The sequence below is a fragment of the Urocampus carinirostris genome, chromosome 7 (assembly GCF_059441175.1).
Source record: "Urocampus carinirostris isolate Australia breed hairy pipefish chromosome 7, RoL_Ucar_1.0, whole genome shotgun sequence".
Lineage (NCBI taxonomy): Eukaryota > Metazoa > Chordata > Actinopteri > Syngnathiformes > Syngnathidae > Urocampus > Urocampus carinirostris.
In genome coordinates, this window is record NC_142355.1 from 1,365,227 (window position 1) to 1,389,625 (window position 24,399).

The following is a 24,399-nucleotide window of genomic DNA, read 5'->3' on the forward strand; positions in this document are numbered from 1 at the left end:
GTTGTTTGTATTCTTCCTTGAACTTAGTAGCACTCGTTTTTGATTAGGCGATAGAATACAGCAACGTCCAGTGGTCAAATTATACACAGTGTACATTTAACTTTGACATTAAGGGCAGGGGCCACAAACTAACATCCTGGGAGCCCCAAGTTTAAGACCCCCGCTCTACGATTAGGTTTTTGGAGAGTCTGACCTCCAGCCAGGGGTTTCTATCGTGAGGCGCGGGACTCCAGGCGTTGACCAGGCCCTTCAAATTGAGGCGGGCCAACTCGGGGCCCCAACGTTGCAAGCCCAGGAAGGTGTAGCGCACCGAAGAAGAAGAAATCTGGGACTCGGCCACGCCGCCGCCCTCCAGGCCCAGCAGAGAAATGCAGCCTGGGGCACAAAAAGTCCTTTTGAGGCCATTTCAGGAAGAAATGCTATTTTCAGGTCGCCCCTGATAGAATAATTGGAAATCTATAATGCATTAACTACAATTCTGAGCATGAAATAGAACCTTACAGTTGAATAGTATTTCCTTACTTCAGAGAACCATTACACTTTTGTTTGATGTTCCTTGTTTTATGATGGCGTTTCCCTTTTTGTCACGCAACAACTCTGACTATAGTTTGTAATAGAATAAAAGGAGTTTGCCACGGTTCTGGTCGGATGATAAGCAGGCCCTGAACTGATTACATCTCCTCATGAGCTTAAATTATATGTCTCTTGTCTCTCATTCAATGTTTACCCTACACAGGAGATCAAAATAAGAGAACAACTCATTTTGAAAGCATACCATCTTCACTGTACCACAGTTAAGACGATTTACTGCCTACATCATGGTACTACACAATTTGTTTCACAAAAAGACTAAAGGAATTTCAATTCAAAATAAACTATTTTACCGAAAATGATCAAAATTAGAGAACAATGACTTTGGCATTGGGAAAAAATCTTAACTATGATTTGGTCCATTCTTCTTCCAGCCTCCACCACACTTCAGCGATTATAGAAGATTTCTTGACCTCAACTTTGTCACTATGGATTTTCCAGAGGTTCACTATAGGGTTGAGATCAGGACTCAGAGTAGGTCGTGCCATTCATTCATGCAAGTTTATTCTTGAGCTGTTTTGGTGTGTGACATGGAGCATTGTCCTGCATGAAGATTGAAGGCTGACTGGGCCATGAACGCAAGTAAGGAAGTAGGTTCCCTGACAGCTTGTTCCAAACCAAGCCGAATGTTATTACTTCGCTGACATTTAAACTCGGGGAAAACAAGCCTGGAGTTTCCTGTCCAAACAAATGTATCCTCATTACGTCGATAAGCTCCGACTTCCGCAACAGAACCACGAGCGGTTGAAGGTCCTGATATACATTTGCGTTCACACAGCCGTGTAGCTCCTTCAACTTTCGCTGACTTTTTGACACACTTTGAGTTTAATCTTTCTCTTATGCGACACCGAACATTAAGCTGCCCATCAGACCAGAAGTGAACTCAGGAGCAGTTCTCGGTCTCTTTAGAAGGGCCCACCATCTTGCAGTCAGTGAAACTGGCAGTTCAAATGCCATTTAAATAGGGGTTGACGGATCATCAAGGAACTTCGCTCCATGTGCTAGATAAGTGAGAAGCACCTGAAAGGTTTCTCTAATTTTGATCGGTGCATTTTTTGACAAAATACAGGTGTGTTATTGAAATGCCTTTAGTCATTTTGTGAAAAAAAGTGATGCAGTACCAGGATATAGGCCATTTTTCACAACTTGAAACGCAATAAGACAACTCATCGCAAAAAACCCATTGTTGCAAAGTATTAAGGATTGATCATCAGAATATATAACTGAACTTTAAAATGAAGTTTATTATAAATCATATATATGACATCTGCCATCAGTATGTACCTGTATTTACTCATCTTCATTCATGCAATGTTTGCATTGCCTCGTCTGCTACAAGCCACGTGAACTCCTCTTCCCACCATGCTTCTCATGTACGTTTACGTTTTGTAGCGTCATAAATTGTGTTAGCTTCTTTTGAATCTTACTTCTGGGGCTGAAGTTTTGGCTCGATTCCTAACCACTTCTCCGTTTTTCTTTGGAAAATGATATGCAAATGAGCAACCTTATAATGCTCGAGAAAGTCCGGAAGAAGGAAGTTATTCGATGCAGGCTTCTGAATTGCTGCAGAGTATGCAAATTGCCAAACCAACCGAAATTTCCAAACTGAACGAAGATTTTGAAATCGGAATATAGTTGTTGGCTAGGGCAGCACGGCGGCGCAGTGCTTAGCGCATGTGCAGCACAGTTCATGTCTTGGGAACTTCCTGCGTGGGTTTAAATTCAGCTCCAGACTTCCAGTGCGGAGTTTGTATGTTCTCCCCGTGCTTGCGTGGGTTTCCTCCGGGCACTCCGGTTTCCTCCCACATTCCAAAAACATGCATTTCAGGTGAATCGGCCAGTCCAAATTGTCCCTAGGTGTGAATGAGCGAGTTGTCTGTCCCTGTGTGCCCTGCGATTGGCTGGCAACCAGTTCAGGGTGTCCCCTGCCCGATGATTGCTGGGATGGGCTCCAGCACCCCCGCGACCCTACTGAGGATAAGCGGTGTAGCTAATGAGATGAGATGAGTTGTTGGCTACCCGGGCGGAGAAGTTTTGTAAGTTGTATGCCCGACGTAAAAGATGCACTGCATTCAACTGCGGAACAGTGGAGATGGTATTATTTCAAAATGATTCAATTGTTTATAGGTTGCTCTCCAATTTTGATCCCCAGTGTATATATATGGCAATTCCACGCACATTTAGACCCCTATTAAAGGGTGTTATCGAAGCAGAGTTAAAAACCTTGTAGCCAATCAGAATGCAGAAAACAAAGCAAACCGGTGAAAAAGCAAGACTAAAACATGAACGCTGTCATCGCCAGGGTCAACAATCATTTACGTTTTTCGGTTTCCCTCAAACGCGACTTACGCAGCTGACAGTTTTTGCCGACGTAAGGGGACGGACAGCGACAATTGAAATCCCCGTTCAAGTCCCTGCAGCTGCCTCCGTTCTGGCAGGGCTGCCTGGCGCACTCGTTCACGTCTGCGGATGAGAAATACAGAAAATCATTTTAGCACCAAGCCCAATCGTTGACATCTATTGGATTTGGTGCCGATTTTAATGTGAGTTGATATCATGCTGGGGAGAGAACAGCTAAGAAGGAAAAAGCAGGGACGGCTATTAATATTATTACGAGACCGATGATGGGAAAAGTGGAAAATGGTGCGCTTATGTGATTCATTTCCAGCCTACGCCCTGTGGAGAAGACACACCATGACATTTTCCTTGCGGATGAGTCGAAAAAGGGGGAAATCAGGCCACGGTGCAGGTTCTCGTGACGCCACTGGGAGGCGCTAGTGGGCATTCATCAGATTGTTCCATCTCACATGCTTTAAAACAGGGGTGTCAAACTCGTTTTAGCTGGGGGCTACAAGAGCTAGAAAAAAAAAAATCTCACGGGAGCCGGACTAGAGAGGGAGAAAAAGAGAAAGAGAGGGAGGGAAAGAGAGAGCAATAAACAGATAGGGAGAACAAGGGAGACAGAGTAACAACAGTAAGAGAAAAAGAGAGCGCCGAATGGAGATATGAATGGAGAAGGGGGAAGTGAGTTATAGAGAGTAAAAGAAGGTGAAAAAAGAGAAAGATAAAAAGAATAAGAGAAGTGAAACGACAGAAAGAAAGTCAGCAGGAGAAAAAGAGACAAAGTGAGGTGAGAGAGAGAGAGAGAGGTCGAAAAAGGGAAATAAAGAGGGGGAGAAAGAAAGAGAAAAATAGAAAGAAAGAGAAAAATAGAAAGAAAGAGAATTAAAGTGTAAATTAGAGGGAGAAAATAGAAAGAGCACAAGACAGAGAAAAAGAAAGAGAGTGAGAGAGAAATAGAGAAAAGAGAAAAAGAGAAAGAGAGAGTGAACAGGAGAAAGAAAAAGAAGGAGAAATAAATAAAAAAAGAAGCGATTCAGAGAGGATTGGAGAAATACGACCACAATTGTTTTGCAAGTGTTAACTGGCTTTGGTGACATCCGGTGGAAATATTTAAAACCACAGCTCATTTTCCTCTTGCGCTTCTCTCACAGTTGTCTTGCGGGCCGGATTCAAACCATTGGTGGGCCTGATCTGGCCCGCCAGTTTGACACCTGTGCTTTAAAACATGCAGGAGCAAGCTCAAATAGATGACGTCATATGGGGGGGGGCGCTAGGAATTCACTAGGGGGCGCCAGCCTGCGAAGGTTAAGACTTCAAAAGATAAAATAAGATAGCTCGTCAGGATTAATAGGAAGAAATATTCACATCATAGTGCTTTAAATTTGGCCTAAGTTATGAATGTAATGAAATAGAATAGTATGTGGTAACAATAATACAATGGAGAGATGAAATAACATTTAGCAGCAACACATTTTTTTAAAAAGTCACAAAATCATAGATTTTCACAATTTCATTTTGCAAAACGAAAAAAAAAAATCTCAAGTCACAAGAACTGTATTTGTGCTCTTGTTTAGGGTGGTAATGGCCCTGGGGAAGAAGTTGCCACTAATCATAGAAATATTAAAAAAAAAAAAAACACGGGATACAAGAAATCCGTTCTGAGGTGGGTGGGCAAGGTGAAATTGCCATTTAGCGGGGGGTAGAAAAACACTACATTAACATTTTAAAGTTATTAAAAAAAAATGGAGCCTTTGAACCTCCACAAATTCCTCAAGATTGTTGTTTCCCATTTGCTATTGCGCCTCCACATCCAATTTTTTCACACCGGCAACAGAAGACTCATGATAGATAGATGTATAGAGACAAATAGAGATATGTGTCTAGAGACATGGATGTCCAGAGAGACAGAGACAGATAGAGATGGGTGTCTAGAGAGATAGAGAGATGCCTAGAGAGAGATGGAGATGTAAAGAGAGAGAGAGAGATGGAGATGTAAAGAGAGAGAGAGAGAGAGACAGAAAGAAAGAAAGAAAGAGAGAGAGAGACAGAAAGAAAGAGAGAGAGAGATATAGATAGAAAGAGAGAGAGAGATATAGATAGAAAGAGAGAGAGAGATATAGATAGAAAGAGAGATAGGTACTTTATTCATCCGGGTAGGGAAATTCACACTTCCAGCAGTATCCTTGTGTCGAAAAATAAAATAATGAAATAGAAGATATAGAACAAAAAAATACCCAATAGTGTGTAAATAAAGAGCATTTAAATAGTGCGCTAGAAAATACACACAGTCATAAAAATAGGGTAATATGCAAATGTGGGGGTGGGGTTTAATGTGGGCTTTTACTCCCCCGGGTGGAGTTCAAGAGCCTCATGGCATGAGGAAGAAACGATCTCCTCAGTCTGTCCGTGGAACACACATATTGATAGCATGGTGTTGACGTGTATTCCTCATTTGGATCTTTTAAAAAAAGGTAAAGAAGTTTTTTTTTTTGTTTTTTTTTGCTAGTGGAAAAAAGGAGAGAAGCAGCATGCGTGTTTGCAAGCAGAAAGTTGTAAATAAGGGGAAGGGGACAACGCAGCAAGCACTTCCTGCCGAGGTTACCTGTTCTTGAGCTTAAATCGGCCCCGGAAATACCTAAAAAGATGCCACACAACAAAAAAAAGACATAAAATCCAGCAATGTGATTGTGTACATTAACACGCAGGCGATATTCTGAATGGAAACAGAACAATGCCGGTATGCGAGAGTATTCCAATTGAAGCCGCAAAGCACTGTGGGACTTGTAGTACATAGACGAATGACACGCGAGAAGTCCAAAACACTTGCTAAAACAGCCTTCTGTGTAATGGTTAATTGATCTGGAGCATAGTTTTTTTATCTCAAGGCTTTGGCGCATCTCTTCCGTTGGTATCACGCCTCTGGGAATTAAATCGGTGTGATAAATCCCGCGGCGAAAAATACCACTGATACATCCCTCCCCATAGACTGCAAGTCCACAGTTGTATCCATTTATGTATAGTGGAAATCACAGTTGCATCCATCCGCGCATTATCCTTTATTTCATTTGTGTCATGATGTCGCTCTCGCCCTTGTAATCCGATTACTCGCAAACGCCATGTCTACGAGGGTTGTCGGTTCGGGATTGCTCCAAAATCTAATATTCCCTTTCCAATGGGATTATTGACTATTGAGGAGTAGAAATAAATGTATGAATAATATCTACAAATGTATCCTATAAAAATAAATGAACATAAATTCACCATGCATAACCTAATGAGATAGCTAGATACTTTATTCATCATTTATTCACACTTCCAGCAGTATCCTTGTGTTGATTATTAACAGATGAACAGGATGGCCTCGGGGTGCTGTGTTGTAGTTTGGCAACAGCAGAGTGGATGACGTCACACGCTAGGCCAAAAGTTCGACGTGCCTGCGGCAGGTGGAAATCTATGACAAAGTCAATTTGTTCATATTTTTTGCATGCCTTTTGTCAATTATTGAATTGGTATTTATTTTGTCGTGTACTTTTGATTTATTTGATATTTATTTTGGTATTTATTTGGTTGTGTTTTGTCATGTTCTTGTAATCTGAACTGTGATCTTGTGCTTCATTTTTTTCCCGGTATTTCTGTTTTATTCAGTATTTATTGCATAGTTTGTCATTTTTATTTTAGTATTTTGTCTCCAATGATGTCATTTATTTATCTTGTCATGTCATTTTGTAAACTATATGGAAGTTATTGTTTATTTCCTCACAACGACATGTTATTCAAACGAGGGGGCGGGTCTAACTGCCTGATTTTGTTTACCTATTGGTTGATTGATGAGCCAATCGTCCACTGCAATGCCTTTCTTCCCCATTAGGATGAGGGAAGCAAGACATTAGCAGCCGATTCATATGTCATCGATCGACTTAAATCGTTGGAATGATATTTTGCTGAGACAAAATACATTTAAATAAATAAAATGCACGGTAAAATGCCAAATGACAAAATGTATAATGACATGAATCAATTGCATTGGTGTCAGGCATCAGAGGCAACATCATAAAAAAAGAGAGAAAGACAGACAAACAGAAAATAATAATAATAATAATAATATAATATTTTCTTGTATTGTCATTCTGTGTAACAATGTACACAGAACGAAATGTCGATTGCACCTGACCCGTTGTAGCGAGCTGATGCAGCCGCAGCCAACAGAGGGCGCCGCCGACCACTTTTTAAGTCTTAGGAATGACTCGGCCGGGGCGCGAACCACCGACCTCCCAGTCTCAAAGCGGGCGCCTTACCATCTAGGCTACTGAGCTGGTATAAGAAAGAACAAGAGATAGTGAGAGAACAGAGGAAAAATAAGAGACCAAGAGAGAAGAAAATATGGGAGTGCAAAAGAGAAAGACAGAATAAAAAAAGACAAGATATCGGAAAGATATTGAACGAAAGAGTGAAGAGAGAATGAACGAGAGAAAAGGACAGACAAAGAGAAAAGAGAAAAAAAGGATGAGTGAAAGTGAGAAAAAAAAAGAAAATGAGAGGGGTTGAGAGACAGAAAGAGAGAAGAGGGAGTCAAAAAGGGGAAGAGAGCAAGATAAATAGAGAGTGATAAATCGGAAAAAGAAAAAAGGTCAGAAATAAATAGAGAAAAAAAGAAAAAAGAGTGAAAGTGAGAAAAATGAAAAGAAAAAGATGAGTTGAGAGTCAGAGAGGAGAGGGAGTAAAAAGGGGAAGAGAGCAAGAGAAATAGAGAAAGAGTGATTAATCGGAAAAAGAAAAAAATTCAGAAATGGAGAGAAAAAGAGTGAAAGTGAGAAAAATGAAAGAAAATGAGAGGGGTTGAATGAGAAAAAGAAGGGGAAAAGAGGAACAGAAATAGAGAAAGAGTGAAGAAGAAAAAATGTCAGAAATAAGAAAAAGAAAGAGTGAAAGACTTGCAATGGAGGGCGATACAAATCCACATGAGTCGCCACCAGTTGCTTTGCCAGCGGCGCCCAACTTTGCCACCATCAAGTGGACATCGTTATAACCGCGGACGATTTTTCTCCTGCGCTTCTCTGGGTATCATTTCCCGGTCCAAATAAAAAACCTCGCGTCATACAAATTCCTTTTTTGTGTTCATTTATTGACGCGGCTTGAACCTTCTGTGTGGAGTTTGCACGTTCTCCCCGCGCTTAGGGACCAAAGAGCCCCGACGGCAGCCATTTTCACTCTCGGACTCACCGTTTTGACAGTGGACGCCCTCGAACCCGGGCTGGCACTGGCAAACGTATTCGCCGAAGACGTCGCCGCGTCGAGAGACCCCCGTGGCGGCACAGACGCCATCGTTCTTGCAGGGGTTGGGCTTGCAAGGACCTGGAGATTACAAAAAAGGATTTCATTTGGGCCTTTTTATCACTCACTAAAGGTTTCACATCACGGAAGCCATTTGAATGATCACACAGAGACAAGACAAAGACTGCAGGCTTTGCTAACCTCACATTAAGACACTGGCCAAAAATGGCCTCCATGAGAGAGTTACCAATCGAAAACCACTCTTGTCACATAATAACACATTTGACTATAAAGGATTTTATACATTTGACTATAAAGGATTTTAAGAAAATGGGTTATGAGTGATACGAGAGATTGGGAATAGTGCGTCTAGAACACAGGTGTCAAACAGGCGGCCCGCGGGCCAGATCAGGCCCGCTAAGGGATTGAATCCGGCCCGCGAGACCACACACAGAGAAGCGCAAGAGAAAAACAAGCTGCAGGTTGAAATATGTACACTTGATGTTGCCAAAGCCAGGTGCTTCTCACAAAGACACTGTACTTGTATTTCTCTCTCTTTCTTTCCCACCCCTTTTCTCCCACTCTCTGTGTCTCTCTTTTTCTCTTTGTTGCCCTTTGTCTCTTTCTCTATCTGTGTCTTTTAACCTCTTTTGCTCTAACTTTCTTTTGTCCTTTTCTCTCTTCTCTTTCTCTCTTCATACCCTTCGCGCGCTCTTTTCTATTTTCTCTTTCAGTCTTTCTATTTCTCTTTGGATTTTTTTCTTCCTCTCCCTTTCTTTTCCCCCTCTCTCAAAACTTTTTATCTTTTGTTTCTCACGCTCTCTCCCTCTCTCTCTTTTTCTTTCTTTGTCCCTCCCTCTTTCTCTTATTTCTTTATCTCTCTTTTTCTTTCTCTTTAATCTACTCGTCTGGCCCCCGACAGAATGTTTGTTCTATCGTGTGGCCCCCCGAGTTCAAATGAGTTTGACATCCCTGTTCTAGAACTATAGTTAACCTTGTTGTTATTGTTGCTATTCTTATATCATAAGTGTTATTATTAATATTACTACAATTGTTGTTATAACATTGGTGTATTTGGTGGGGAAGATGAGCATTTTCTTCTTACTACCCCTTTCCAAACATTATGTAACGTTATTTTGTTGTTGAGTTATTGTTTTTGTTCTGTTTTTATTTTAATGTTCGAATAAAGTTTTCATTCATTTATTCATTCAGGTCAATTATGTTTAGCAACAGGGGGGCAATGACTTCGATTATGTGAAACCAATGTGAGTAATAAATGTGCAAAAACAAAAATTAAATCTGGAAGGGGGGCAAATACTTCTTCACGGCACTGTATAATACTAATAATTTTAGAACGCAGGTTTCGAACTTTACCTTTCTCCGTCTCGTTGCACGTTTCTCCCGTGAAGCCGTCCGGGCAGACGCAAAAGAAGGGGGCTCCTTCTCTAGCCACGCACGTGCCGCCATTGGAGCACACGTTGACCTTGCAGAGATCGCCTGTGCACAAACAGTCCAAGAAAACCGGAGTTTATACATACTTTCTGGATTATTTTTCAGGTAATACTTATTCGAGGGCGACACAACACACTCTTTTGTTCAACAGCAGGGCCCGACAACTTTTGCTGGTTTACCCCTGCCGCATCAAACAGGTGACCTGCCAATCCCTTAGAACGCGTCCAAACATCCCACTATCCTTTTACAACACCTCTCCACTCCTTCCTATCACCAACAAGAGCTCTAGCTTCCATTATATTTAGACCTGCAGTGCACTCATAACACCATCCATCCACGTCAATGGCGGCCTTTCTCTTGGTCTCCTTCCATTGACTTCTGTTCTGTATATCCTCTTCAACATTCGCTCCTCATCCATCCTCTCCATGAGTACTCTCTTATCAACACGCTTGTTCCACTACTACTCCAGTTCTGTCTCTCACAATTTCATTCCTCAATCTATCCAATCTTGTCACTCCTAACATACTCCTCAAACACTTCATCTCAAAAACATTTCATTTTCCTTCTTAAATCTGCGTTCAGGCTCCAAGTCTCTGCACCATACAACACAGTCGGCACAATCACACTCTCATACGGTCCCCTCTTAACATCCATACTCATACTCTTGTTGCTCATCACTCTCCTCAGAGCACCCAAAACCTTGTTGCCTTGATTCACTCCGTGCAATACCTCGCACTCCATTCCACCAACTGCAGCCACATCACAACCCAAGTACCTAAAGCTTTCAACTTCTTCCAGCACCAGTCCATGAAACCTTATTTCACGTGAGCACTTCATCACCTTACTCTTCCCAACATTCACACATAACTTACGCCTATCACTTACTCTTCCAAAATAAGGAAATCTAACAAAAAAAAATCTCAATGGGGAAATTACCGTATTTTCCGCACTATAAGGCGCACCCCGAAAAAAAATGTTTTTGGTCCTATTTTTGACATACATAAGACGCACCGGATTATAAGGCGCTCCAATGGGAACGTGGACAAAACAGTCAGATAGTTCAGTCCAACTTCTTACCCCCTTAACATTCCCAAAGCTTGCAAAGACGCAAATACGTGTCGATAACACGTGCGGATGCGGTGTCGGTACCATGTCACTCAAATGCATCGTTCCATCATTCGGAAGGTTAAAGTCTTGGGATTCAAGAAATGCCAACCATTCCTTAGATTCTATTTTCTTTTTCGCTCGCAACTTTACTGTGCATATGACAATAAACACTTGGAATTGAGTTGAATTTAAAAATAGACACTTCATTCCATCCATTATCTGCACCGATTATCACAGAAACATCGAGTTCAGTCTGAAACAGGATGCAGGGACAATATAAAACCCGGAGTAGCTCACCGAAGTCGTTGTGTTCATAATAATGTACAGCCAATGTCCTCATATCCGTGAGGGTAGTAAATCCAGGAGAATAAAATATTTACAAATACAGAATAGAAAAAAATGCTTTCTCTATGCCGTCAGCCTCGTGCTATACGCATTCATCTTTTTCGGCCAATTGCAGGCTTTGTTTTGCCGTTTAAGCCAATGCCAGCCTGTAAATGATAAAAAGGATCCGCCCCCTTGACCTCGAATAACTTTAGCCAATAGTAATCCATTCAACTGATGATTGACACATTGGTTAGCCAATGAAACGCCGGTAAATAAATCCCAGCATACACCGCGGACTACTTGGCGTTCGGGGCAAAATCGAGTCGGCGGCAGCAAGTTAGTTGCAAGACTTTGCGACTTAATATTGATCCCTATATAAGGCGCACTGTATTATAAGGCGCATGGTCAGCTTTTGAAAAAAAATAAAGGCTTTTAGGTGCGCCTTATAGTGCGGAAAATACGGTAATTATAATACATCAAATATAACCTTCAAAAAATACAAGATTTAAGAAAACCCAGCAATCATCTATGTCATCATTATTACTTATTTGTTTCTCAAAATGTTTGTACCGTTCTCTTTAAATTGTAATCTCCGATTTTTTGTCTTTTTCCAGAGAAAGAAGTGTTAAATCGCCGCTGCCATTCTAAAAAGATTTATCTCCATTTTTGGCCATTTTTTGCATGAAGGGAATGTTTCCGACAAAAAAGGAAAAAGCAATTTAAGATGAAATTTCATTTCAATTTAAGATACATTATATTGAAATAACAGTAACGATATACAGAATAGAGTCGGAGACGAGAAAGGTAACCATTAGAATTCTCTGCATCGTAATTAGCAAGGACCCGATTGCCGGTTTGGTTCTCCAGTGACGCCAAAACAAGCTAACAAAAACGCCTCACCTCCAACAAACAGACATCAAAGATTAGCCAAAATAAGCTTTCCTAGACGTTTCCTTCTCGGCCAATTTGGAACGGGGTTAGACCTCGTGTTCCAAAAGCTGCAATTAGAAGCCATAAAGTGCAGTTCGCTTTCGGATTATAGCGCATAAAACCGGACGCCGTCGACGCGGGTTCCGAGTCGGAATCCGTTCCAGACCAGGACACTTGAATGCTCTGGGTTCAGACATCTTTTCCCAAACATTGGACGCATGGTGTTAAAAGGCAACGTCTCTGTAGCTGATTCTATACCCGTGTTTAACACTACACAGGGCACACCGCACAGTAGGACGAGGGTGCCCTCTGTCTTACGACAACAAAGACAAGCATTCACGTATTTAAAAATACAATGCATGCATAATGGAGTTTACTTGCAGTAAAATGAAGTATTGATGACCAAGTAAAAAACATGCATGGAAGCGAGCGGCAGCCTTTCCAGCAGCTCCATGTTATTTTGCTCTTTTTGTGATTTATTGTTTTTATTGTCTGCTTCTATCTTCGGTGTTTTTCGTCCCGTTTGACAACGACACTTTGGATGACGACTCCTTGCCCTGAAGAATTCTCGTGCCGGCGTGATGAGGGGGCCCTATCGTGGATGCAAAGCCGGAGCTAAGGTAAGGCTAAGCGGCTAGCAGCGATTTAAGCCTTCGGTATTGTCCGTAATCATGGTACCAAATAAGGCCGACGAACTGGCTGTGCTGGTGAAAAACAAAGCGTACAGAGAGTGCAGTTTACTGTGTTTTACGGAAACGTGCCTCACGTCTAGCATACCGGACGCTAACGTGGAGCTACCCGCCTTTAGCGCTGTTAGAGCAGACAGAGACACAAAAGCCTGCGGGAAGCGGGCTTGTATCTACGTGAACACGAGGTGGTGTAACCCTGGGCACAGAGATTTCCATCTGCTGCAGGGACGTCGAACTTTTGGCTTAGCGTGCGACGTCATCCACTCCGCTGTGGCTAAACTACAACACAGCATTCCGAGGCCATCCTGTTAATCTGTTAATAATCAACACAAGGATACTGTTGGAAGCGTGAATTTCCCTATGGGAATGAATAAGGATCTATCTAACCATCTCTATCTAAGTTCAAAAAGTGATGGTGCCCCTTTAATCCGAGTGTTTAAGGGAGCCACCCCAAAATCTCATCCATCAAACCAATTCATATCAAACTAAACCCTCAAAATTCTCGTCCTGTTTCTGACCAGAACAGAATGTAAATCTAAATCTCCATTAAAAAGTTCAAAATGTCTTGCTTACAAGCACTTACCAAGGATTTCAAGCACCCGTGCGAACCCTGTACGGTCCAGCACAGATCCCCAAAACATTTTTTGCTGTTTTTAACTTGGATGACTAAAATAAAATCACCATCTTGCTGCTAGCACATAGCTGTTCCCATCTGTGACCTACCATTTTCATGTAAATAGGCTGCTATAAACTGACATAAATTCTGCCATTCTGGGGCAGTAACGCTACACGTGACAACTCGATAATAAGGTCTGGAGCCACCATTGGTGTCATTTTTACACACTTAAAAAAAATCTCCATTAAAAGCATGGGTTATAGAGTCAGATTGCCAGGAAATATAAATAAAATGACTTCACCCAAAATACAAGCTACTTCAAGGATTTCAAGCACCCGTACTAACCCTGTATGCTATAGTCGCAACACTGAACCTTGAGGGAGTTTTGGACTTTCTGGCCTTCTCCATTGTGGAGAAAAAAAAACTTCCTTTGGGAAATCCTGCTGCTACGCAAAGTGAAGGAACCGAGACCCCTATGAAGAGATTAGCAACACGTCAGTCGAAGCACTTGAAATGATTTGCTTTCCTAGAAAATTCCAAAAGAAGGCGCCAGGAAAAGCCTGTCAAGGTAAACAAGATCCAGCAGATAGAAGGAGAAATACTTTTCCTATCTTGTCCTTGAGCCAAACATGTCGCAAGAGAATCCCATGATATCAAGCATGCGGCTCGCGGGCAGAATAAGGCCCGCCAAGGGTTTGAATCCGGCCCGCGAGACGACACCCGGAGTAGCACGAGAGAAAAATGAGCTGCACTTATAAGGATGTCCACTTGATGTCTCCCTTTTCTCCAACCCTCTGTCAATTCTCTTCTCCCTTTCCCTTTCTCCCCTCATTTATTCCCCCTTCTCGGTTACTCTCATTCCTCCTCCCCCCACTGTCCCCCTTTTCCTCATATATTAATTCTCTCTTCCTCCCTCCCTGAACAAAACTTGAAAGGAAGACGACGCGGGACACACATCCACCCATGGATATAACAAAAAAAAGGGCGTGCCGAGACAGTAAAATCATGAAACAATGTTGGAAGACTTTCCGGCGGTAACTGCACAAAACATGAAAAAAAAAGGTTGGAACACTAGCTAACTGAACAATACATGAAAGAAAGAATCCCAAAAAAATGTGGAAGCTGTGAGTAGTATCTTCTATGCTCCCAAGAACTGAGACATCATATCTTGAAGTCCTCAAAAACTAACTTCTACAAAAGCACAGAACATTACGAACAGAACATGAAATAAAGGTGTAGGTCTGAAGGAAAATAATAATGAAATGTACTCCTCTTGCTCCACAGTTTACCTTCTCTTCCAGGAAGACAATTTAGACAACAACTATCAGGAAGGAAGGGAGGGAGCCTTGTTTCAAAACGAGGTCAGAACATTCGGAGATTACAGTAGAAAACGTCCGAGCCCATATGCAACACAAACTTTCACTTTTCGTACACGCTTTTCTGGCCAAATTCAAGCACTTTCAAGGCCAATTTTCCCCAATTTCTCCTGTACCATTAAAAGCCACAAAATACAGGGTTGGTGCACCCTTTTCTAGCCAAATTCAAGCACTTTCAAGGCCAATTTTCCCAATTTCTCCAGTACCATTAAAAGCCACAAAATACAGGGATTGTGCACCCCTTTCTAACCAAATTCAAGCACTTTCAAGGCCAATTTTCCCAATTTCTCCAGTAGCATCAAAAGCCACAAAATACAGGGTTGGTGCACCCTTTTCTAGCCAAATTCAAGCACTTTCAAGGCCAATTTTCCCTAATTTCACCTGTACCATCAAAAGCCACAAAATACAGGGTTTCTGCACCCCTTTCTAGCCAAATTCAAGCACTTTCAAGGCCAATTTTCCCAATTTGTCCAGTACCATTAAAAGCCACAAAATACAGGGTTAGTTCACCCTCTTCATGGCCAAATTCAAGCACTTTTTAAGCATTTTCAAAGCCATTTTCCACAATTTCTCCAGTACCATTAAAAGCCACAAAATACTAGGTAGTTGCACCCTTTTCTAGCCAAATTCAAGCACTTTCAAGGCCAATTTTCCCAATTTCTCCTGTACCATCAAAAGCCACAAAATACAGGGTTTCTGCACCCCTTTCTAGCCAAATTCAAGCACTTTCAAGGCCAATTTTCCCAATTTGTCCAGTACCATTAAAAGCCACAAAATACAGGGTTAGTTCACCCTCTTCATGGCCAAATTCAAGCACTTTGTAAGCATTTTCAAAGCCATTTTCCACAATTTCTCCAGTACCATTAAAAGCCACAAAATACTAGGTAGTTGCACCCTTTTCTAGCCAAATTCAAGCACTTTCAAGGCCAATTTTCCCAATTTCTCCTGTACCATCAAAAGCCACAAAATACAGGGTTTCTGCACCCCTTTCTAGCCAAATTCAAGCACTTTCAAGGCCAATTTTCCCAATTTGTCCAGTACCATTAAAAGCCATGAAATACAGGGTTCGTGCCAAATTCAAGCACTTTCAAGACCAATTTTCCCTATTTCTCCAGTACCATCAAAAGCCACAAAATACAGGGTTTGTGCACCCTTTTCATGGCCAGATTCAAGCACTTTTTAAGCACTTTCAAAGCCAATTTCCACAATTTCTCAAGTACCATTAAAAGCCACAAAATACTAGGTTGGTGCACTCTTTTCTAGCCAAATTCAAGCACTTTCAAGGCCAATTTACCCAATTTGTCCAGTACCATTAAAAGCCATGAAATACAGGGTTCGTGCCAAATTCAAGCACTTTCAAGACCAATTTTCCCTATTTCTCCAGTACCATCAAAAGCCACAAAATACAGGGTTTGTGCACCCTTTTCATGGCCAGATTCAAGCACTTTTTAAGCACTTTCAAAGCCAATTTTCCCTATTTCTCCAGTACCATCAAAAGCCACAAAATACATGGTTTGTGCACCCTTTTCATGGCCAAATTTGAACACTTTTTAAGCACTTTCAAGGCCAATTTTCCAGGACCCTCCAAGCAAGAAATCCAGCGCAGATCAAAAGAAAGTTTCTGTCGTGGTTGTTGACTTTAATGACTATAATAAAGTGGCTATCTTGCTGCTAGCACATCCTTTGTGCTATATTGAGCTGTTCCATCTAAGGATCTTTTTATGTCAATGAGTTGCTGTAAACTGACATGAATTCTGCCATTCTGTGTCCAGAATGCTACGTCACACTTGTTTACAAACAGGGAAAAAGCTTAATAGGGTAATAATGGAATTCAATATGCGGGGAAAAAAAGAAAGCACTGTATGTGTAAAAAAGCAGAAACATGAGCGAAATTAAAATCAATCTTAGACTGATCTTTTGCTTATTTTAATTAACATATTTTGCTGGTTTTTAGAGGATTCGTGTCTAAATTGGCTAAAATTGAATTTTAAATAGTTAATTACTTTGCGTTTTGTATTTTTTTATAGCACTGTAGAATTAATATTTTTAAATTATAGTTATTTGCATTTTAAGGGATTTTGTGTTCATTTTTAAATCTGTTCAGTGTGTATAAAATGTTTGAGATCTGTATTTTAATCAACCTTATATGTATATTTTAGAAATTCCCTGCAAACAAAGATGAAATTGCTCATTTTTAAAATCATTTGGTGCTTCATGTTTTAGTATTATTGATAATTTACCGTATAATTAGAAGCACCAAAATCTGAGGACACCATTTGGGGCTCCTCAGTGAGCTGAGCCAAAAGAGCCAGGTTTTCTAAATAGAGCTGTCCTCTTTGGGTGTGACCAGTAGGGGGCAGTGAGTGATTTGACGCTGTCTATCAAGCCAGACTGCCAGGAATAACGGCAATGGCGATCATTTCAAGCATTTGCAAGCACTTCAACCAAAAATCGAGAATTATCCAGATTAAAATTCAAGCTTTTAAGGATCTCAAGCACCCGTACGAACCCTGTGAAACACATTTCAAGTCGGCCCAGAATCTCCACCTCCGTGATTAAAATTCAATCTTGAAATGTCATCATGGAGGTTTTGTGGTTGTGCTCAGCGAGTTCCTGAGCTTGGCACATTTCCCGGCAGTGAGTCACGGTCTAGGACTCCGCCCGGGACCTGGACCCGGCCTCTATAACGTGATTTGGCAAAAACTTAATCCTGGAGGAATGAGAAGTCTTGTGACCCTCACAAGGAGACAAAAAAATGGAAGAACGAGGAGGATCTAGAGCAGAGCTGTCAAACTCTCAATTCCTCCGTCGCTCTGCTTTTAAATCCTTTTAAGATTTGGCGATATCATATTGTATTTTTGTCCCGAATTTCCTCTCGCATAGGTCCCCAAACATGGCATCCCTAGAAATGACCCGTGCGATTATCAAGAAATACAAAAAAAACTACCCTCACCAAGTTGCACGGCTGTAACCCATCAACTTTCATGACTATTATTAAAAATAATGAAGCGATTAAAGCAGGAAAATCTTTTAAGGCCATAAAATTCCTCGCAAAAGTGAGTTTCAATTCTAATCCATTGTGCATCCACCCGCTACTCCGCTTGACCAGATCAAGTAAAGTGACACTTAATTTATACAATTACCGGACGTAAACTCGATTGAAAAAAGCGACGGAGATCCTCAAATAACCCCGACTGGTCCATTGCTGCAAGTGAGCTTTGCCTAATCCGTTAGCGACGTAACCATCTGCTGCAGCGCTCGTAAATAAATAAATAACGAGGTGAGCGCCAGATGCTAAAAATAAACCCCATATTGTGAGGACTCGCTCGATGTTTCTCGGCCACACAACTGGATCCGTTCCGCCGTATTTGGAATATTCTCTTGCTGAAAAATGTACTTTCATTTCTAGTCAATATATTTTTTGCAATGCCAGGAGAAAAAAATGGAATATTTCACATGGAAAATCTGAAAATGGCTGGCCTGATATCACAAAACCTCGCATACAATCAGACAATAATTAGCTATCCATTACTTCTTGTGGAGACAGTATTTAAAGCGGGGCTCTTCGAGCTTTTTCGAGCGTCGATCTACTTATTAGGGCAAAGAGAAAGAAAAAAAGTGAAAGAACGAGAAAGAAAAAAAAAGAAAGATAAAGAGACTTGCCATGTCAAATCAATATTAATTATACAAGTATTCTAAAAACACAAGTTTATTTGACAATGTATTTATGCTTATGATTCAAATCGATATATTTTTTCAATGATTTTTTTTTTACCATTTGAAGGTAAATAATACACACTGTCCCTTTAAATTCGAACGCCATGTCTGTTTGACTTCACCAAGTAGGTTTGAATCAAAAACGTGAACACTTAAAAATGTGTGCCTTCCACAGCTGATCATGCTAGCGAATGTCGTCGAGTCCCGTGGTTCAGTCACCTTCAACGTATTTTCCACCGTTTCCTTCTCAAACCACTTCTATTAACACAGGGGTGTCAAACTCATTTAAGCTCGGGGGCCACATGATAGAACAAACATTCTCTCGGGGGCCGGTTTAGTGGATTAGGAAGAAAAAAAAAGAGAGAAAGAAATAAGAGAAAGATAGAGAGAGAAAGGTAGCGAGGGTGGGACAAAAAAAAGAGAAAGAGAGAGAGAGAGGGCGTGAGAAACAAGAGATAAAAACAGAAATAGTGAGCGAGGGGGAAAGAAAGAGAAAGAATGAAATCTTAAGAGAAATAGAAAGAGAGAAAAAGAGAGAAGAGAGGAGAGAAAGAGAGAAAGGGGAAGGGCAGAAGGGGAAAGCAAGAGAGAGAGAGAGTGTAAAGGAAAAATGAAGAGAGAGCAAAAGAAAAAAAAGACAAAGAGAAAGACAAAAAGGAACAAAGAGAAAAAGAGAGAGTGAAAGAGAGATAGAAAGTGAGAGAAAAATGGAGGGAGGGAGAGAGAGAGAAATACAAGTACAGAGTTTGTGAGAGGCACCTGGCTTTGGCAACATCAAGTGGACCTATTTCAACCTACAGCTCTTTTTCTCTTGCGCTTCTCTGAGCGTTGTCTCGCGGGCCGGATCCAATCCCCTAGCGGGCCTGATCCGGCCCACGGGCTGCCTGTTTCACACCTGTGTATTAGCATATGCCTGCAGGCTAGGCCTTCTTACGAGCTGCTATGGTTATCGTTAGCTGATCTGTGTCAATAAATCTTGCTTTTGCAATATTTGGGGACTTTTTGTAGATTTGGTCAGCCATTTGCATCCAGCTCCACTATTTTCACATGTGCTCACAAAAATGGCATTTTTAGGAATGTTCTTGCAACTTAGAACAAGGTTTACTTCACTTTTACAGACTTTAAGCCACTCTCAAAGGATCGGAAATGACAATCGCTTCAGCACAGGGTTCTTACAGCGTGAGGCAAGTTCAATTCAGGACTTTTGAAATCCAATTCAAGACCAAGTCAACAAAAAATAACAGATTGTGACAAAAATACCACATGATTCGGTCGAAAAGGGCTGACTATCACTTTCATACCAGGAGGGCAAGCAATGACCAACCCAAAATCTTACAAATAGTTGAAAAGTCCCTTTATTCCTGTTCTAGACATTAGAGGTGATAAAAATCTGCAGGCAAAAACAGTTGTCGAGGACAAGATTTGGTCCCGTTGATTATTTCCCTGTAGGGAAGGCGCAGTCGATAGGGAACATGGGGTAGATTGAGTCACTTCAGGCTGATGCCAATAAACCTCCCACACAAAACCGACCTGTTGGTGTCTTGTTGTGCCAGCTGCCATTTGTTTAGCATTTGTTTAGCACGGGTGCGGGTGTTATTAGCAACAGGGGCTGACGTTGACCTAGTCCAGGGGTGCGCGCTCACACTGTGTCAGCATGTGAGCCACTTAAAAAAGCCAAAGTCCAAATGATCTACCCACCACACACACCGGGATGCACGCCTAAGTCAAATACATTTCACCCAAATTTTAAAAAAATCTATCAAAAATAGTAATGCAGGTCTTTTTTAAAATTGCCAATGTTTTTGTTTAATAAAAACACCCCGTACGCAAATTAGGCAAATAGTTACATTTGCGGTTAATTATCAAAATTCCAACATATACCCAATTAGTAATTAATCATAAAAGAATCGTAATAAATTAAACTTTACATGAAACAAATACATGCTAAAATGAGATGACAGCACAATAAACAAAAGAGAACCACATCATTCAAAAAAACGAAGAATAAAGAAAATAATGAACATTTTCTATGGCGTTTCTTGAAAAACTGATCTAATGACGTCTGCTTTTGCCGGCATTTGACAATCCGTGGGAAATGCGCAAGGGAGCCGTAGCGATAGCCTGACTTTTTAACATTTTTTCCAGGCGATTCCTTTCCACAAATTCTTTGTGGAAATTTGCTAAAATGTATTTATTTTGGGCCGATTGAATGATAGCTAAGGTAGCATAGCGGCGCAGTGGTCAGCGGCACAGGTCTGAGGTCATGAAATGGAACCTCTAGTGTGAGTTTGCATGTTCTCCCTGTGCTTGCGCGAGTTTCCTCCGGGCACTCCGGTTTCCTCCCACGTTCCAAAAACATGCACGTTAGGTTAATTGGCCGGTCCAAATTGTCCCCTAGGTGTGCCCTGCGACTGGCTGGCAACCAGTTCAGGGTGTCCCACTGAAGCCTGAAGATAGCTGGGAATGGGCTCCACAACCCCCGTTACCCCACTGAGGTTAAGCGGTGCAGATAATGGATGGATGGATAAATAAAGTGTGCGGTGCAGGACCACCAGGCTCCGCAATAGTCTAGTCCCCCTGGCCATTAGACTGTTAAATGGTCAATCTAACATATAGTTAACTTAAATCTAAACGGCTGCTAATCTGACTTTTTGCACTACTGGCAGTTTTTTTTTTATAGCTTGCCACTCCTTGCACATTGCTCTCTGCACCATTGTAATTACAGCGTTATTGTTACAGTGTTAATGTTACTGTGTACCTGACTTGGTAACCTGACTGCCCATTTTGCACATCTGGTTAGCTACTCTTCTTGCACTATCGGCACTATGGTAAAATACTATACGTAGCCAAAATACAATACAACATTATTTATATCTGTACATTCAAGGAAACTGTGGGGGTCAGATGCATCGACATTTCGTTCTGTATACACGTGTACTAGAATGACAATAAAGTAGATCTGAATCTGAATCTGAATGATAGCTGCGTCCCCCTCTCGACATCTTGCCAGAACCCCTCTTCGTCTGTGAACCCTGAACAGTGACGGTGACACGAAGAGCATGCCGGGATACACGCATGCCAGGCAGATTTAAAGCCATAGCCAGTTCTTGTACGTTGGGGGAAAACTCTTGAAGCAGTTCATAGCAGCAGCGCGTACTGTACTGTGTTTTTGACTTTGTAAACTAGAGGCAATATTTTCCTGTTAAGGTACTTTGTGACCTGAAACTTTGGTATGTAGAGACATTTGGAAGTACAGTACAAACAGTTTCATCTGCAAATATATTTTAGGCACTTCTACAGTAGTCTATAATCCTGACGCAAATGTTGTCAAAATCAACCGTTTTCTATAGTAGATTTGAGTTGTTTCTGGCGTTTAAAACGAGAGCAAACTGTTTTCATCTCAATCTATTTGACATTCAATGCAAGTCAATGAACCTGGAGCACATTTTTATCCGCCGATAATTCGGCCTCACTTCCTGTCTCTAAAAGCAAAACAATTATGGTCGGTAAAAACCATTGAAGTATTTGACCGATGAAAGATGCCGAGGGAACTGCAGTGACTGGAATCACGACTCCAACCTCCACACAAAACTTTAAATGTTTATTTACATTTCAATTTGATTTGGTAACCGCCTTGAACCCAACAAAGTCAAGATAAATTGAAATGAGCTAGCCGCTAACCTTCTACGCTTCCTCGGTTTATGTTTAGTCTGGAACTATTCCGTTTTCAACCAAGGACAAGCATTTGTTTTGAATTTTTTGTACCTTAAAATAATTCTTCAACAATGTTATCTTCTGTATTCCTCTACTCGTCGAAACGTTTCGTAAAACAAGTTAGGAAGCAATAGTAGTCTTTAGGGGCGGCCATTTTGAGAACACTGACGGATGATGATCACGTCACAATTTCCCCAGGGTGTTTGTGACGTCATCTTTACGCGACAGAGGTGTAAAATAGCTAGCTATCGCTTCTTAACTTGTGTTATATATTAATTAAAATTTCGTTTTTAGAATAATGCGAGACCAGAAAATGTGGGAGTAAATCCAAATCTTGACTTCAGCTACAATAATAATACATTTTAAAATTATTAATGCTAGCATTGTGCACACAGCTGATACTCGCTAATGCTAATGTTTTTGTAGCCATGGCAAATGTTAAACCATGCACATTTCGACAAATGTTTGCACTGTTTGAAATGAGTATTTTGCTTTTTTTGCAGAAAACATAAGGCAAATGGTCAGATGGGGCAAATAGTCATCTCAAAACATTTTTTTATTTATTAATCATGCTAACTTTGTGTACACCGCCGCTAGCCGCTAATGGTAATGTCTTTGCATTAATACCCAACGTAACCATGTTAATTTCGCACTATTTTAATTAAAACTTGTCCAGAGTGGATCCTATAATATAATTTTAAAAAGAAAATGAAAGGAAAATGGTCAGAGATGTGCCAACGACTAGTAAAATAAAATAAATGTTTTTAACGCTAGCATTGTGCACACGGCCACAAGCCATTAATTAATGTGTCAATGCCCAAAAGGTTAATTCATATTAATTTCGACAAAGCTTTGCCCTAATTCAATTAAAATATTTCTAGAAAGTATATACTAAATTTTTTTATAAAGAAAACCAGAAAAAAAACTCATATGTGCTTGTCACCCATCGTAATGAAACATGATCAAATAAAGATTGAGAATTTTGAAACAAAATGCTTATACAATATTTTTGCCATTTCATCCACCCTTATAGACACAGAATAAAAAAAAAACATTCTTAAAGCATTTATTAATTATTCTTCCTAATTCTTGACATGCAAGATAAAAAAGTCGAAAGATAATCGGCCCATTTTCACAGATCGGCCTCAATGTGTTTGATGCATTCAAGGGCGAACAAAGCCAAACGCCAGCGGCATGTCGTTCACGCCGGACATGTGTACAATGGCTCACTCTGTACTACAAAAGGGGACACAACACACGACCATCGCTTAAGGGGGTTGACTTTCTAATCTCGTAGATAAACCTGCGGCTAATGTTTGATTTTTGCCCAAGAATAATTGGACAAGTGATTTGCCCTACGTTGAATGAAGTCACCTGAACGTCTCATTCTCAGCGTCCTGCTTTTACGACTAAAATGGCAGGAAATTGGTTTTAATTCCGTCACCTAAATAAGACATTAAACCACGACTAGTGGTTTAAATGGTAACTTTCATGCCTGAAATTGAAACGGAAAAGGTGGTTAACTTACCGTTGACGCCGGGGAAGAATTGAAGTGTCGCAAGTTGCAGGAAAAAGAACAACAACGCTTGTTCCTTCATTTCTGACAGCCTCTCATATACCGAAAAACGAGGTAATAGTCTTCTTGGGGGCGGGGAGGATAATATTTTTATTGTACTTCTTTTTTAACAACTCGTGTGATTTTTCGGCGTTCACACGGAGCCTGTGCCCAGAAAGCAACAAGCCCCGGTTTTTATAGAGTGGGGCACGTGCGTGTTAGCGGTCAGCCAATCACGAGCAGCCCCTGATGTGATAACCACGCCCCCAAAATGACTCTAACACTGTTGATAGGGAAAACTTGTTTATGGTGAAAGTCACGTGTCTTTCGTTGACCTACGGAAGCCTGACAAAAACTAAATTAATTTTGCTATTATAAATTCAGAACGCATATATAAGGTAAATAAAAGTAAAATAACAATGAATAAATAGTATGATAAAAGATAAAAAACCGCATATTAAGTGCTTTATGAATATATTATAACCACCTCTTTTAATAACAATAAAGAATATTCTATTCTATTCTGTTTTAAGCGCCGTCAGTATTAATTGTTATTCAAATAAGTGGGCGGGCCAAGGTGGATCGAACTATTTGCCTATTGGTTGAGTGTTTATGTATGACTCCTTGATGTTTAATTGCATTTATAAAATAAATTTAGTATTTTATTATATTGTATTCCGTCTCTTATTTTTGTAATGTATTTTACTATTG

At 40.8% G+C, this 24,399-nt stretch overlaps 1 protein-coding gene across 2 annotated transcripts in view; it reads right to left on the bottom strand.

The window, feature by feature from the left end:
• LOC148362074 (lactadherin-like) overlaps nucleotides 1-23,847 on the bottom strand; it is a 35,656-nt gene extending 11,809 nt beyond the window's left edge. Inside the window, exons 1-6 of one of the 2 annotated variants that reach the window (XM_088339504.1) lie at nucleotides 23,662-23,847; nucleotides 9,580-9,702; nucleotides 8,155-8,286; nucleotides 5,537-5,569; nucleotides 2,941-3,054; nucleotides 194-375 (exon numbers count right to left, since the gene is read on the bottom strand). In XM_088339504.1, the coding sequence (XP_088195630.1) occupies nucleotides 194-375; nucleotides 2,941-3,054; nucleotides 5,537-5,569; nucleotides 8,155-8,286; nucleotides 9,580-9,702; nucleotides 23,662-23,731 (654 nt within the window). In that variant the 5' untranslated portion in view covers nucleotides 23,732-23,847. The remainder of the gene's footprint in view (nucleotides 1-193; nucleotides 376-2,940; nucleotides 3,055-5,536; nucleotides 5,570-8,154; nucleotides 8,287-9,579; nucleotides 9,703-23,661) is intronic. The other variant, XM_088339505.1, reaches the window with a different exon arrangement.
• Nucleotides 23,848-24,399: the final 552 nt, after the last annotated feature.